The sequence below is a fragment of the Mytilus edulis genome, chromosome 3 (genome assembly GCF_963676685.1).
Source record: "Mytilus edulis chromosome 3, xbMytEdul2.2, whole genome shotgun sequence".
Lineage (NCBI taxonomy): Eukaryota > Metazoa > Mollusca > Bivalvia > Mytilida > Mytilidae > Mytilus > Mytilus edulis.
This window is the reverse complement of record NC_092346.1, coordinates 55,351,961-55,368,446: the sequence shown is the minus strand read 5'-3', so window position 1 is coordinate 55,368,446 and position 16,486 is coordinate 55,351,961. Positions and strand designations below refer to the sequence as shown.

General features: G+C 32.0%; 1 protein-coding gene across 1 annotated transcript; it reads right to left on the bottom strand.

Annotated features, from left to right (window-relative positions):
• Positions 1 to 7,512: 7,512 nt before the first annotated feature.
• LOC139516884 (rho-related GTP-binding protein RhoJ-like) lies at positions 7,513 to 9,718 on the bottom strand. The gene is made up of 3 exons (XM_071307305.1): positions 9,522 to 9,718; positions 8,993 to 9,051; positions 7,513 to 8,146 (listed from the first exon to the last, which is right to left on the bottom strand). Exons 1-3 carry the CDS (start codon positions 9,661 to 9,663, stop codon positions 7,775 to 7,777), a joined length of 573 nt encoding a protein of 190 aa, XP_071163406.1. The 5' UTR covers positions 9,664 to 9,718; the 3' UTR covers positions 7,513 to 7,774.
• Positions 9,719 to 16,486: the final 6,768 nt, after the last annotated feature.

The window sequence follows — 16,486 nt, the reverse complement described above, 5'->3', positions numbered from 1 at the left end:
ATGGGTGAAAAATCAAAGTATCATATTTATAGATATATAGCTTACGCTATTCAATGGTGTAAACTCAAACAACCATTATTATTAATTAGTCTACTGCACTTGATGTCGATATATATTGCATTACATTGATCTTCAGTTCCCATTAATTGATTGCACAAATTCATATATCAAATTCTACATTCGTTTTAAGAATGTTTTTTCTGTCTGTCTACGTGATGATTTGCATTTTCATAATAAATACAGAGTTGTATGCTAGTATATCATTTGTATGATGACCAAAAATAAGAGCAAAAGTGGTATTCCGCTGATCAAAAATTACACGTCGATTAGGCGAAAACAAATCTTTGTTACAAACTAAAACCGAGAAGAACACACTTAATCTTATAGAAAAACAACATAACAACAGAAAGACTGAAAACTCTTACATAGAAACGGACTTTTTGATAACAACTAACGTATTTCTGACTAATGCGTGTCCCAAGTCAGGAGCATCTGGCCTTTATAAGTCTTATTTTTTTTTAGTATATATTTGTTATATTTACCGGGCTACAAAGTAATTGTGAAACTGCCTATTCTAAAGGTGGCGTGAATCAGTTGTGGATACTAAAAAATAGCGTACATACAATCTAAGACTCTTTCTTCTAGAAACATTTGACTTTTCTACACTTAACACAAGTATTCCCAATTCCACACTAAAAGACATATTGAAAGAGTTCGGTTTGCTTTCTTTCATAGAAAAAGAATGGCCAACGTAGATACAAGTATCTTGTCTTATGGAGGGATAAATCCTACTTTGTAAAGGATCACACTGATTTAAACAAACAAAATCTCTGAAACTGACATTATCAAGATGTTTGATTTCGTGATTGACAACATATTTGTTACGTTTGAAGGACGTGTTTTCAACAGACTGTTGGCATTCAACAAATTGTGCCCCTCTTCTTGCCGACTTGTTTCTTTATAAGTAAGAGATTGACTTCATACAGGAACTTCTTAGGAAGAAAAAATAAGAAGTAAGCAATATCCTTTAACTTTACTTTCCGCTATAAAGATGATTTTGTCTCAATAAATAATTCAAAATTGGGTGACTATGTGAACGCATCTATCCCATCGAACTAGAGATAAAGGATACAACAGACACAGTTAAGTCTGCCTCATATCTCGACTTACAGTTAGAAATTGACAATGAGGGTCGGTTAAATACAAAACTTTACAACAAACGGGATGATTTCAGCTTCCCAATTGTGAGCTTTCCATTTCTATGTAGCAACATTCCAGCAGTGCCTGCATACGGAGTATATATATATATCTCCCAATTGATACGATATTCCCGCGCTTGAAATTCCTATCATGATTTCCTTGATAGAGCGTTGCTGCTCACAAAGAAGCTATTAAACCAAGAGTTCCAAATGGTGGAGTTGAAATCACCCCTTCGTTAATCTTACGGACGCCACCACGAGTTAATAACCGTTTCACAGATGATATCGGGTTTGTTATTACATGAGCAACACGACGGGTGCAATATAATGAGCAAAGCACCTGAGATCACCCCCAGATTTTGGTGGGGTTCGTGTTGTTCGGTCTTTAGTGTTCTATGTTGTTTCTTGTGTACTATTATTTGTCTGTTTGTCTTTTTCATTTTTAGCCTCTTTATGAGTTTGACTGTTCCTCTGGTATTTTGTGCCCCTCTTTTATACGTATACAGTTACGACTAGTCAAAGAAAGCAAGATGAAATGTGAGCGTACCTCTTTTTAGTTCTTTACGAGCTTTGTCAAAAAAAAAGTTGAACAAAAAAGGCTCCTTATGGAAAACCATAAACAGCGTAATGCTGTTTCCTTGCATGGGACATACACTTATAATCGTCACCCGTCAATATATTAAACACAGAACTAAACAGAAAGTATTCGTTATGAACATAATTTATTGCTTCTAAATATATTACTTCCGCTTTCCATGTAATAAAAATCCTAAAATTTGTTTAACATTCTCCATCTTTGTCACCTACATTGTATATTGGATGCAATGATTTATTATACCTGTTGATGAACTCGAAACAAGTGCTAGAATTATCCAATAAAATCGCAGAGAATCAAGATGAAAAATAGTATGACAATATTTCCCGGACTTCTGTGATTAAATGAAGGTGTAAATTCATTATTTAGTAATGCAACATTAGTTTTCATGACGGAATTTCAGACCATATTTGAAGACAGCCAATCAGAAAACAATTGAATACAAATAAAGCATTTTTACGATAGTGCAGTTCCATTTCAGGAAGTCGGTCATATTTGCTCACAAATTAATCATATTATTGATTAAACTATATAAAGTGCATACAAATTACGCATTAAAAAATAAGGGACAGAAGAGTTGCTGTCGGCATCACTTATATAGTATGATTGGAATATACCTCAATTCCTTCTGATGATCATAACACAGGGTTTTTGAGGTCCTATTCTAAATAATATATACTAAGCAATGATATCAAAGAAATGAGCGGGTAAATCTAAAAACCACTTATCAACTTCTACTAGTATTATTTGTTTTGCGTGATCATGAAATATACAGACAGCCAAACAGTACTGGAAAAATGTTAAATCAAATGTTTGATATAGTAATTCAAAGTTCCTAACCTACAAGTTTCTTGTTATGTATAAATAAGATGTGGTATGAATGCTAATGCTACAACTCTCAATCCAATTCATAATTTATAACAAGTAAAAAAATATAATTGATTAAAGTACGGCCTTCAAGAAGAAGCCTTGGCTCAAACCGAACAGAAAGCTACAAAGGCCCCAAAAATGGCTAGTGTACATAAAACAATTCAAAGAGGGAAAAAACCGGGTCTAATCCAGATAGAAAAAAACGAGAAACACCTTTGACCACACTAACATACGATAACCACGGAACAACAGGCTAGTTGCACCATTATCAGTATAGCATGTCTATCCATGTTTTTTGTCTTTCCCTGTTTGTCTTTCCACTTAACCTAAGTGTAGAAAGGATTTCAGATGAATGTTATTTAAATTACAGTAACTGTTCGTTTAAATAAAACAATTGACCCCCTAATATGATAATGATAGATTAATTATCATTATTTTAATTATCAATGTATTCGTGATTCATTGAAACATCTTTTATATACTAATTATATAGATAGCCATATACTACATGATACATGAATGGTATCGATATGCACTGTCTTCATATGGGAACAATGTGATCATGGTAATAAAAACATGCTTAATATAATGAGCTAATATTTGTACAAGGTATAGAATTTCTTCATTCACTTCCTTTATGGGTGTTTCTATAGTGGATGTAATCAGAGATATGTCCTTCAATTAAAAGATATCGCCTAGAACAACAAGTCAAGGTTACAAATGGAAAAACAGTAACAGAAGAAATTGTTTGCAATGTTGCAAAACTGTCGATTCATGGAGAGGGTTTCCTTGAAATTATTAAATATTTTGCAAAATTCACACTTTGCCTTGTTTTTCACTTCACCATTATCATAATGGCCAAGATGATTAAAGTATTTTTTTGAACGTAGTAGCATAACAGCTGTAATACAAACTGTCGATGTCATATTAACAAATAATATAAATTACAATTAACACGTACAGTAGAAAAAAAATCCAGAAAACAGCAAAATTATTAACTGTCAATATCCGTACTTTCTTCTGCAAATGTATTTTTTTATGTAAGCTAGTCTAGGGTATCACGGGTGAATTAATACAAAGGACTTTGTTATGGCAAATACAATTTTATTTTTATTAAGTTCTTTCATTGAAATTATTCTACGACGACATCGTTCATATACATAGAACTTAGAACTTAGAACATAGAACGGCCCATCGTAACGTTTCCTCAGATTACTTTATATGACGTTTAGAGAAGGAAAATTGGGAATGTATCAAAGACACAATAACACAACAAAAGAGCAGAACACAAATCAAGGCCATCAATGGGTCGTCAACACAGCGAGAAAATCTCGCTACCAGCGGCGGGCTTCAGCTGGCTCCTAAACAAAAATGTGTACTAGTTCAACTAAAATGGACGTCATACTAAACTCAGACACATATTTACACTTTTCGCTTAATTTGTTGGAGGCGGAGACTGATCGATAGTTTTGTCTTTAACAAAACCTTGTATATTCATTTGGTGAAGTTGAACTCAATTGGATGTTGGATGTGTACTTGTTAGTAATTTAGTCTTAGATGCATGGTATTTTTATAAGTTATTAAGGCTTTGAACTAGCTGTCAGTAGCTACGAGTACTCTCGAACAGTACTTCCTATTTTTTTTTAAAGTTGGAATATACAAGTACCCTGCCACGTCCACTCTGCGTTTAATTAGTTGTATTTCTATTTGTATCCATCTGATTATTTAATACTTTTTCAACTGGAGTTGTACTGTAACACCACTGTCCCAGGTCAGGTTAGGGTTGGATCCAGCTAAAATATTTAACCCCGCCATAGTCTGTATGATTGTATGTGCCTGTCCCAATTCAGGAGCCTGCAATTCAGTGGTTGTCATCTATTGATGTGTTTTCGTTCATTTTTTGTACATAGATTAGGGCCTTATTTTTCTCGTTTTGATTTTTTTTACATTTGTCATTTCGGGGCCTTTTATATCTGACTATGCGATATTAGCTTTGCTCATTGTTGAAGGCCGTACGGTGACCTATAATTGTTAATTTCTTTGTCAATTGGTCTCTTGTTGAAAGTTTCTTCATTGGCAATTATACCACATCTTCTTTTTTAATGTTAGAAATAGCTAACGGGTCTTTTATTGCGTACTATACAACATGGGTTTTGCTCATTACAGAAGGCCTAAGGATTATCTTAAAATTTTAACATCCTTGTCATTTGGTTTTTGGTAGACCATACATTGTCTGATTGGCGACCAGACCTTATCTCATAATTTGCATATACCATGATTTTTGCATTGTCTTTAGAACACTTTACTACAAAAAAGTTTGATGAAGGATAAAACGTATGTCACTACCTTCAAAATCGAAGTGGTCTAAAACATTATCAAGATCCGAAAAGTGTGTCTTATTCCTTCAAAACTCAAAGTTTCGTAATTCTATTGTGCTTTTTTATATATATATGAACTGTCGTAGATTAATTTAAGATGTTCGCTGTTAATCTGTGGTTAATGTTCTATTATATTATTTATTTATGTATTTCTAGCCGTTTGGCTAGCCATGAAACCCACCATTTTTTCATAAATGTCCTGTGCCAAGTCGGAACGATGGCAGCTGTTATCAAGTGGTTGGTTTCAATGTTTTTCTTGCTTTAAAGTTTTTTTGTTTTTTTTTTGTGCACCTCAGTGTTTCTGTTGATCCATTATTTCCCTTTTGAAGTTGATGTGTATCCTTCGGTTTTGGTTTGTGACCCGGATTTGTTTTCTCACACTGACTTTTTTAACAGCGGTATACTACTGTGGGCTTTATTTACAGTAATTTCAGAAAACGACTCTCAGAGATCGTGTGGCGCGCATTTAAGATTGTCATAAAACATGGCTGAAAGGTAACAGAGGGTCATTTAAATTCATAAATCGAAGTTCAACTGACAACGCCATGGCATGAAAAGAAAAACACAAACAGACAAACAATAGTACACCAAATACAACATAAAAAAAACTAAAGACTAAGCAACACGAACATAACCTGCGAACATTTTCTTGATGACACGCATCTGTTCTTATTAAGCTTTAAGATTAAACGAAATTTCTTCCTGGATTTTCTGTTTTGTCGCCAATCCTATGACCTAATGTTTGTATTGCACCCCACCCCTTTTCTCTCTCTTTTTTTTTATATCTATTCCACAAATTATGATATGATCAACGGCTTACTATGATCATATTTGTATGTATTTGGTGTTCTTTTCTCTCTTATTGACCTGAAATGTGTTTCTGTTGTAGCATTTTACGATAATATTTAAAGCGAAAGAGCGGCCTTCGGATCTATATTACAATGTAAGTGAGAACACCGCCAAATTTCTGTGGTTAAACTATTCGTATGACACTGTTCAGTGAAGTTTATTGTATTTCTATTTCGAGGATGTATTGGTTTTAATTAATAACTATCTTGAAACAAAACAAAAACTTTGCACTTGAAGTTTACTCCAATCAGAACGGAAGAATTTAGAATTTGATTCCCTGATAGGACAAATCGCTGCTAGTCGTCATTAGTCCTAATATCATAGAAATTGATAAGGGCCATGGAAATCTTACAAAAGAGTATTGGTAGTTGCTAAGGAATCAAAATTCTTCCCAAAACACACCTTTTGTTAATTATTTGCTGATGTAATAGACAACGAAATTTGAGTACCTATTCATAGCAACCGCTACAATTGATGTAATAGTGGCAAATTTAATTCGCAACCTTTAGTTGGAAGAAATTAATATAATAACTACACGCGATGTTATCATCTATATCAGATCAATAAACACTTGCTATAAATTCAGTCCTACGTCAAACATAGAAATATACTATGGCTAACTTCAAGTGTAATGCTATCTTTATGTATTCCAAGTAAAATAGTATCTCCAATAATTGAACAAACTTGTAAGATGGATACGTAGCTTGGCGAAATCTACTCGAATTACAAAACTCAATTCCTGATGTTTTTTTAATTTACAAAAAAATACGTTTCATTCAACAAATTGTGTTCCATATTTAGAAATTCAATAAACTCCGGACACGGAGACGGAAGTGTGATGTAGGTCAGATTCTGTCTGAATGTAATTAACAATTATTGTTTGCATCTGCCTTTGTAAATCTAAATTAAAACTAAATTTAGAAACATTTGATATTTCATTTATGGAAAATCAATGACCTAGATAGTATAGATACAAGGAAAATACTGCAGTTAATCATCAGCAAATCCAATGATGCATTTTTGGAAACTTCATCATTAAAAATTTGTTAACAATGAGTCTTTCTAAAACAGGAAAATTTTGATGTAACTAAATATCTTCCTCATTCAAAGGCAACGAACTAAATAAACCTCTATGGAATAAAATGACATTAGCCTGATTCATCACAAAAAAAATCATCATTTCCAATTGTTTCGAATGACCTTAAATACAGAAGGAAGTACCATGGAATCTTCATTAAAATAGGTACCAAGACCTTAAATACAGAAGGAAGTACCATGGAATCTTCATTAAAATAGGTACCAAGACCTTAAATACAGAAGGAAGTACCATGGAATCTTCATTAAAATAGGTACCAAGACCTTAAATACAGAAGGAAGTACCATGGAATCTTCATTAAAATAGGTACCAAGACCTAAATACAGAAGGAAGTACCATGGAATCTTCATTAAAATAGGTACCAAGACCTTAAATACAGAAGGAAGTACCATGGAATCTTCATTAAAATAGGTACCAAGACCTTAAATACAGAAGGAAGTACCATGGAATCTTCATTAAAATAGGTACCAAGACAAGTTATAAAAGGTTAAGAACAATTATGATATAAAGAGAAACGATTTAACATATGTTTTAAGTCATTTTATTGACAATAAATAAATAACATATATGCTGACCGGCAGCTTTGTAAAATATTAAAAACAAAACAAATTGGAATGGACTCGTATCACAGTTTTTTGGCACAAATTATTGCACACTCCCGAAAAAAGGCCTTTTCGTGTTTGTGTATAACTACTCTGATATGCATTGCATGAGGTACTTTCGTTGGACTGTTTTTTTTCTATTAATTTATATAAAAATTAATAGAATGTCAAAATTGTCAACTATATTACTTCTTAAAAAGTCTCTGGAATATTTTGTACTTTTTCTTTTTATGTTTTAACGCTGACATCACAACCCTTTCAAAGGTTTCCGTTGTACCTTCTCTTGTAATGGCTGATGTTTCTATCAAACATTCTGCTCCAATGTCTTTGGCTAATTCAACACCTTCCTCACAAGTTACAGAGTCTTCATAAAGATGACGAGAGTCACTTTGAGTAGCCACTAATATAATAGGCCTTTTCTTCACGTTGTACTGTTTAATTTCTGGTATCCAAAAAGATTTAATGTTTTTAAAAGATTCTCTATCGGCTATGTTGTAGCACAGTATGAACACATCGCTGTCTCTGTAGCTAAAGGCGCGAAGATTTGTATAATCTTGCTGAAAAAGAAAACAAGGAAATTAGTATAATAATTAAAAAAAGTGTGAAAAAAAATCAATACATATAATTAAATATTTTTAATGTAGTGTCAGTCAAGAAAGTGAGAAATACTGATTACGTTATTTGTCAGTTTGTCCCCTGTTAATTTATCCAGACAATAAGTAAAAGAATTTGACCTTGTATATGAATGTAATGTGATAATCAGTATGGTTTTCTATTTGTCCTTACTATCAGGTGGACTCCCAAACCGGGAAAGCCCAAATTATCTCAACCGGACTGTAGATAATTATCATTTGACAGTCATAGGGTTAAACTGAACTTTAACCTTTTGTTCATAAAGTTTTCCGAAAATTACATCACATACTTAAACATGTTACAATATTGTGTTACATAGCTCAGGAAATTTAAATAAGGAAACACTTGAAGATCTCCAATTAATGAGACTTTCTATTCATTCACATTAAAAATACAAATATGGGAAATACAAAATGAGGTTTTATTTCAAAGAAATAAGTATTTATAGTATATCTAAAATCCGACTTTGGGTTAAACTGTATGAAACAGTCATTACAATCAATGTCTGTAGATCTCTGTATATTGGTTTGTCTTTGTCATATTAATTTGTAAAATAGATGTTTTGCTTTGTTTGTCCAATAGTATTTTTACTAACATCTTTTGTTTAAGTTATTGCATACTGTGTCTTATCTCTGAGTGTTTTCTTTGTATTTAACCTGATGTTGGTATCTCCAATTTACTTTGTCCCATACTTATATATCGCTACACGTTAAATAATATAGCACATATTAGATGTTTCTTACGAATAAATATAGTATTAATATACTTACTTGTCCAGCTGAATCAAAAATACCAATTGTATATTTACTGCCGGCAACTGCTAGTGTTCCTGAAAGATTAAAACAAAACATTAAGTAAAAACAAATAATAAATCATTTCAATTGCATTTACGTATAAACAAATAATTATAAATCATTTTCAAAAGTACGTCAGCAATGTCAAGGAAAACTAATAGTACTTTTTATATGTCTTCCATGTTGTTTTTATTGGTTTAAAGATAAACAATGCAATTGTTTATTCTAAATGTGACTAAATGTTTTTGTTTTTTCGTCGAAAACAAATGTTGGCTTTGTTGTCGTATAATTTTGCTTTTAGTGCATTTATTATTCAATTAGGGCTACACCTTTGTTATTCCATGTTTTTGGTTTAAAAGTAAGTATGTTAATCTCATTATATAGACATTCACACTTCGTGTTATAATGTTTTGAAATTACAGAATGCATTGTGATAAATTTCAATCTTAAGTTTCTAAATGCTATTCTTGCTAAAAAATAATAATTAAAATAAAACAATTCCTACCTGCATAATTTTCAAAAACTGTAGCAATATAATCCTCTTGTAAAGATTGTCCAACAAAACATTTTGCTAAATGTGATTTCCCCACCATTCCATCTCCAACTATAACACATTGTATACAATTTTGTTCCATTTTCATTTTCATAGGTAAAATATACTTCTTCACTTAACATGTATCAAAGGTATAACTAATGAGAAATCATATTTTCGATTGCATTTTATATCAAATCTATAATTAGATTAGATCAATGGGTGGGTACGTTTATCATGTTTATCCAATCAAATCGCAGAAGAGTTAATGTCATTTACTGATATAAAGTCTTTCCGTGAATTTATTGTAGTAGGTCGTATCAACTGATATTTATGGAATTTAAATTATAACGGAAGTTCAATGAATTAATTACTTTAAAGGTAAACCGCAGGTAAACAAACAATAAAATTTAATAAATTCCGGCGTTTATAATTTAGATGATCTTAGATGCATTGATATAGCACGTGACTGTTTAGATTCATTGTTGTGATGTAGCTATGACTTTTTAAATGTTTGTTTATACATGTATACTTATTAAAAAGTATTAATTGAGTCATCTTTCCTGACACCTAGGTTTAAACGGACATTGATAAATCTTTTCATTTTTGTTTTGGTCTTAAACTTTTCAACAACTTGGGCAATTTGAACTACAAACATCATACACAGTTGATGCCTTGTCAGACCGAGAATGGATGTCAAGACATTTAGGTCCTATCGAGTATATCAGCTCTTTAAAGTGTGTTTAAGTTTTTAATTTTTAAATACATTCAAGTATTTTGGCCTCGAGCATCACTGAAAAGACACAAATAATCGAAATGTGCATATCCGTTGTAGTAAACATTAAGATTGTTTCCGTTCATGTTATTGACTCTTGTTGTCTTGTTTAAAAAATGTATGTTCCTTCCTCCTTTAGGTTCTTATAAAGAACATGGAAGTAAAATGTTAAAAAATTACACTCAATGAAATCTTTCCTTTTAGCCAAGTTTGCTTTTTTTCTCTTCTGTGATGAAATATTTAAGTATTTAGACACCAATCACTTTGTCAAACATTAATACAGGTTTCTGGTTTTGAAATAATATTTCTTTTCAGTTTATGCATATTTAACAATATATTGACATGTTGTTGTTTTTTTTTGTTAGTTTTAACTTTATATCTCGATACAGTTAAGGGTTAAAAGAAATAAAGCAATAATTTTATCAATCGTCCTAGAATTTTATGAAACTGAAAGAAAAGATGCATCATGATCAAGAGATAATATCTGGAGACTTTTTTTCCCGTATTGACTAATATTTTACTGATACACTTATATAGAAATACGCAGGCGTCTCTCCCCCTGAGAAAATTTTAAACTTGCGATCACAGAACGACTTTATCATAGTGTCTAAACAATATGCAAGATGGGTCAAAAATAAAAATAGAAAAATTAATATGAAAAATCCGGCGAAGGGATATGTTACCAAGCTAAAGCAGGAAGATGACACATAAGTGATAATTTTTCCTAATCATAATTGATGACGCCTACAAATTACATTTATCGTTACTACAAATTTTAAATTTGAAGAAAATTGAAAAATAAGTATAGAGCCAAATGGTCAACATTATTTGGTAAGCATAGCCTGGTATCCTGGCTAAACCTCCTATTCGTTGTCAGTATTGTCTATAGTAGTGTACCACAGTCACAGGCTAGGTTAAACAATTCGTCTGGTTATCTCTTGATTTTTACTTTCTATACATGTTGGACACTGATGAAAAGCATAGATTAACAAATTGTACCGTATACCTAAAGAGATAAAAGAAGATGTGGTATGAGTGCCAATGAGACAACTATCCATCCGAGCCACAATTTATAAAAGTAAACCATTATAGGTCAAAGTATGGCCTTCAAACACGGAACCATGACTCACACCGAAGAGCAAGCTATATAGGGCCCTAAAAATTAAAGGACCGTTTTGAGTAGCCATGCATAGACTCCATGTGATCGATGCAGTTCCTATGCTGTTTCTAGTTTTGTATCTTTGCTGAATAATAGATATTAGGTATAAGTATTCTGAGAACTCGATTCCTCATTAAAAAGACTAGGTTTTTTTTTCGCTCGGTCATGTTGAAATATGAATAGACTGCAGACTTCTCGGAAAACTGTTTTGGATTAATTATAGGAAGACATACAATATGCATTGAATATTATGTTACAATTCCTCGGAAATTCGCTGCATACAATATTTGCAGAATTCCCAAAGGTGACATAGTAATTCAACCACTGATTCTGTTAATCTAATCAATACAATCAATTGCAAGCACATCTAAATTCAAACACGTATCCTTATTCCAATTGGTTTAAAATAAAGGGTATGGCGTACATTTTCACTGAACTAGTACACATTTTTATTTAGGGTCCAGCTGAGGCTAATCTCCGGGTGTGAGAATTTTTCGTTATAGAACAATCGTTGGCATTCGGCTGTTATCTGCTCTTTGATCGGGTTTTTGCTCTGACATATTCCCCATTTCCATTCTCCATTTTATTTAATTGTTCTGCGAAAAAGAAGTTGTTGCATCAACGAAAAGAGCGGCGTTCGTTAATATTAAAATTATTCTAAAGACAGCTGTCAAGACTGATTATATGATTGTGCATATTGCATGAACTTGTCAATTGGATGTCATCATGAAACGGAGAAGAATAACAACAGTAGATTCCAGGTATAAGGAGTGATAGAGGTGTCAGACCACCAATTATTCCCTCCAATTTAGATGTAAAAGTAGCCCTACTCTGACATAAAATAGTGCTTTTGATGTCCTTGTTTATTTTAACTAACCAACAAATTTGCAGAAATGAAACATATGGTGAAAGGGAAATATATTTAGACTATTTAGAGCAAAAAATTACTTGTCTATGTGCGCTCCATGGTATACTAATTTAAGATTCCCAGAAAACTAGGGGTTATTTTTGGAGTACCTCTGTTCGAGGGTCAGTTTTTTCTTAGAAGGCTTTAAAGGAATGTTGAAAAATGGCATGCAGAAAGCTGAACATGTACAATTCAGGACATATCCAGTATATTTTTTTTTTGCAAACGTTTACATAAATTTTATTTGCGTAGAAAATTATTTTACAGTAATATTCTCCTATAGCATAATCAACTTTTAATGCTTTTATTTATAAGATTTTTACCCAAATGGGATCATTTCATTATTCATAGTTTTAATATATATCTTTATTTTTTAATCCAGAAATTATTTATATTTTAAGTGACTTGTCCAATTTTGAGTATAACTTTTATGAGATTATTTACAAGTTTAAATATTATATTTTTGTATATATTTTGGTTTTAAGAATCAGTCTGTCTCATAAGTCATTTTTTGGCTGGAATGATTGTTGTTTGAGTGTTTAAGAATATTACGTGAATGTCTTGTTTCAATCAATATGTGACACTATAATAAACAATTTTATTCTTATTCTGTAAACACAAATGGGTACAAATCGACGAAAACAGGAGCAGAAATAGATCCTATAGGAAAGACAAAAACTTTAAATTTAGTTCACTAATTCCCGATTCAGTGCGAACACCTAAAGGAGAAAGAAGGTGGTGACATCACATAATATGTTATGCCTGTGTTCCAATGTCAGTTTATTTTTTTTAATTTCACACCAACTTTATTTAAGAAAAAAATCTGTTAATTTATTTTTCATAGAAAGAAAATGTTTGATAAAAATATTTAAGCTAAACAAAAATGAATAAAAGCTTAAAATCAATTAATAATGTTTTAAAGAATGGAAACGCAAACATAATGAATACAAATTCGAAACCAGTTACTGGAATTTAAAACAGATATTTAAACTTAACAGCAAAACTTTCTAATGTTATTCATTTAAATCAGGTTTGCCTCATTGTTCGTGGTGATGTCGTTTCTTCTGATAAAATAGCCTTTACCGCTTGGAAAATTTTATTTTTATTGAAGAAAAAAACCTAGTTTAAAACAATGCGAGTAATTCAAAAATATTCATAGATGTAACCAGAACACAGAAAAAGGTTGGAAGATATCTAACGTCTGTATAGTTTAAACACAAATAAAATTCAACTTGTCATCTACTTTCTATTGTAAACGAAATTATCACTAGTAGAAGCCTTATGGTTTGTAGAAAATTAAGGATTACTTTTTGTAGAAATGGGACGCCCCAGTATATCATTAAAATATTCCACCCTCCCTTTCCTAAAACGATGATTAAAGATTCATTTTCGGAATTATTTACATGGTCGATGATTTCTTTTCGTTTACAGTTTTAAAAGTATAATTTCTACAGAATCAGACCGCTTTTCATGGAAACAATGTTACCTAGAAGTTTAATGTTGCATCGGAAATTACTAGCTAAAATAAATAAAATATTGCTGTAGAGGGAATTAATTGGATGGATGCTTGTTGCTCTAAAATGTGTTTTACGCGAACTAGAATACGGGGAATTCAGAATATTAGCTTTCTAACCGCTAATGGTAAAAACAAATACAACTAGTTTGGAGCAATTGCAGTAATGAACCGATTGAAAATGTTATTAGATATAGGAAGATGTGGTGTGAGTGCCAGTGAGACAACTCTCCACCCAAATAACAATTTTAAAAAAAGTAAACCATTATAGGTCAATGTGCAGCATTCAACATGGAGCCTTGACTCACACCGAACAACAAGCTATAAAAGGCCCCAAAATTATGGTGTAAAATCATTCAAACGGGAAAACCAACGGTCTAATCTATTTTAAAAAAAAAACGAGAAACGAGAAACACGTATAAATTACATAAACAAACGACAACTACTGTACATAAGATTCCTGACTTAGGACAAGTGCAAACATTTGCAGCGGGATTAAAGGTTTTAATGGATCCAAATCTTCTCCCTTTTTCTGATATTGTTTGGATTGTGATGTAAATCATACCCTTACACCCCTAAGAAAAATCAAACCAAAAAAAACAGACTTCCCAAATTGTTAAAAATCAATTTAACTTTCAAATAATGAAGGTTGGACTGATATCTTATTATCCAAGTCTCAATATCATACATTTAAAAAAATATATTACCATATCTTTGTACGATAAAGGAAATTATACATATTATTTTACATATAAAGAAATCCAAAACAGTGTGGCTGTGGCCATTGATTGACACATTAAATTCATCCATTGACCGGGACAATTTAGGTGAACGTTTGTATGTAACGACCACTGCTCACTATGTACTTTTTAAAGACACTTAAACTATGGGATCACCTAAGGTTCTCAACACCTTAATAAAGTAATTCGAAAAATTAATCAGAAATAACACGATGTTTTGATTTATATCAATTATATAAATCAAAACATAAAGGTTATTCCTGATTAATTTTTCGAATTATTTTATAATTAAAGGCATTAAAAAACCTTTGGTGACCCCACAGTTTAAATGTCTATCGTAGGTACGTCGTGAACAGTGGTCGTTACAGACAAACGTTCACGTAAATTGTCCCAGTCAATGGATGGATTTAATGTGTCAATCAATGGCCACAGCCACACTGTTTTGAATTTCATTCTATCTATTATAACACAATTCTAAGTAAAATATTGCAAATAGTATATACGAGTAGCAGAAAACAAAATATTTTAAAGTATGCGAACTATTCTGGCTAGTTGACAGACAATTTGACGATACTCGGCCGAATTTACAATTCATAAAGTATTTACAATCCATGGTACGTCACAAACATATCCGTTAAGTACTGATTGTAAAAGAGGACCAGTACATTTTAGACAGCTACAATCTGTTCGGCATAAATACATAACAGATTAGTAACTTACAGGAATGATAGCAAAAGAGGACCAGTAGATTTTAGAAGAAAAACAACAATCTGTTCGTAAGAAAAACCTTACAGATTAGTTACATTTGATGTATTCGTTAGGCTACATTATAAATGAAATTAAAAGCTTATTCAATAGTTGTCAATCTATTCTGTAGTATTCTGGAAGCGTGCTTATATGGAGTTGTATTTTTAAAAAGTACAACACCAGACATTAACACTGGCATTTGCTACTTTCCAACATTCATGCTGTATTTTTAAATAAGAACTAAAGCATAAATTGTTCTATTCGATTGATATCCCTGACATACGTGTTGTTATTTAGATATTACTGGAATGTGTCCTGATAGGTTGATATCATTTACCTGTGACATGCTTAGTTGATATCGATCACTGACATTTTTCCTGCTAGGTTGATATCACTGACTTGTGGCCTACAATGATGATACCCCTGACATAAGTCCTGCTATGTAGATACTACAGACATGCGTTTGGCTAGGTTGATATCTCTGAGATGTTGCTTTTTAGATATCGCTTTTATGAGTCCTGCTAATTTGATATTTCGGACACATATGTCATGCTAGGGAAATATCGTTGACATATATCCTGCTAGGTTAAAATACTACTGACATGTATCCTTTCTATAAGTTAATATCATCATATATGTCCTGCTAGGTTGGTATGACTGGCAAGAGAAATGTTTGGATGATATCACTGGCATGTGTCCTGCTAGGTTGATTCCAAGGGCATGTGAACTAGTAGGTTGATATCACTGACATGTTGGCTCTCAATTTTTACATTGAGAACTACTACATTGAAAATTCAACTCGGTCAACACAGTCAAAGCAGGGTATAATTACAAAAGAGATATGGGATAACTTAAATGCCTGTACCCCTAGAGCATTTTTGGAGGTCAGTAAACATAGTTCAATGTTGACATATTTATGTCTTTTCCTTAGAGTTAAGTCTAAAATCATCAAGTTCTATTAAAATGCAGTTTAAAGAATGAATAAATTTTACGAAAATTACAAAAGTCTGTAACCAACCTAAAATTCTTTAACAGAAACACACAATGGGACAGTCAAGACAGCCACAAAAGGTTCCGTACCAGGATCCTGTATGCAT

What these genes read in the sequence shown, in the direction of transcription:
- LOC139516884 (XM_071307305.1), bottom strand. Translation starts at nt 9,663, where the DNA reads ATGAAAATGAAAATGGAACAAAATTGTATACAATGTGTTATAGTTGGA. An exon ending in AGTTTTTGAAAATTATGCAG is followed by an intron (nt 9,052 to 9,521) that starts GTAGGAATTGTT and finishes TTAATCTTTCAG; the next exon opens with GAACACTAGCAGTTGCCGGC. An exon ending in TTTTTGATTCAGCTGGACAA is followed by an intron (nt 8,147 to 8,992) that starts GTAAGTATATTA and finishes TTTCTTTTTCAG; the next exon opens with CAAGATTATACAAATCTTCG.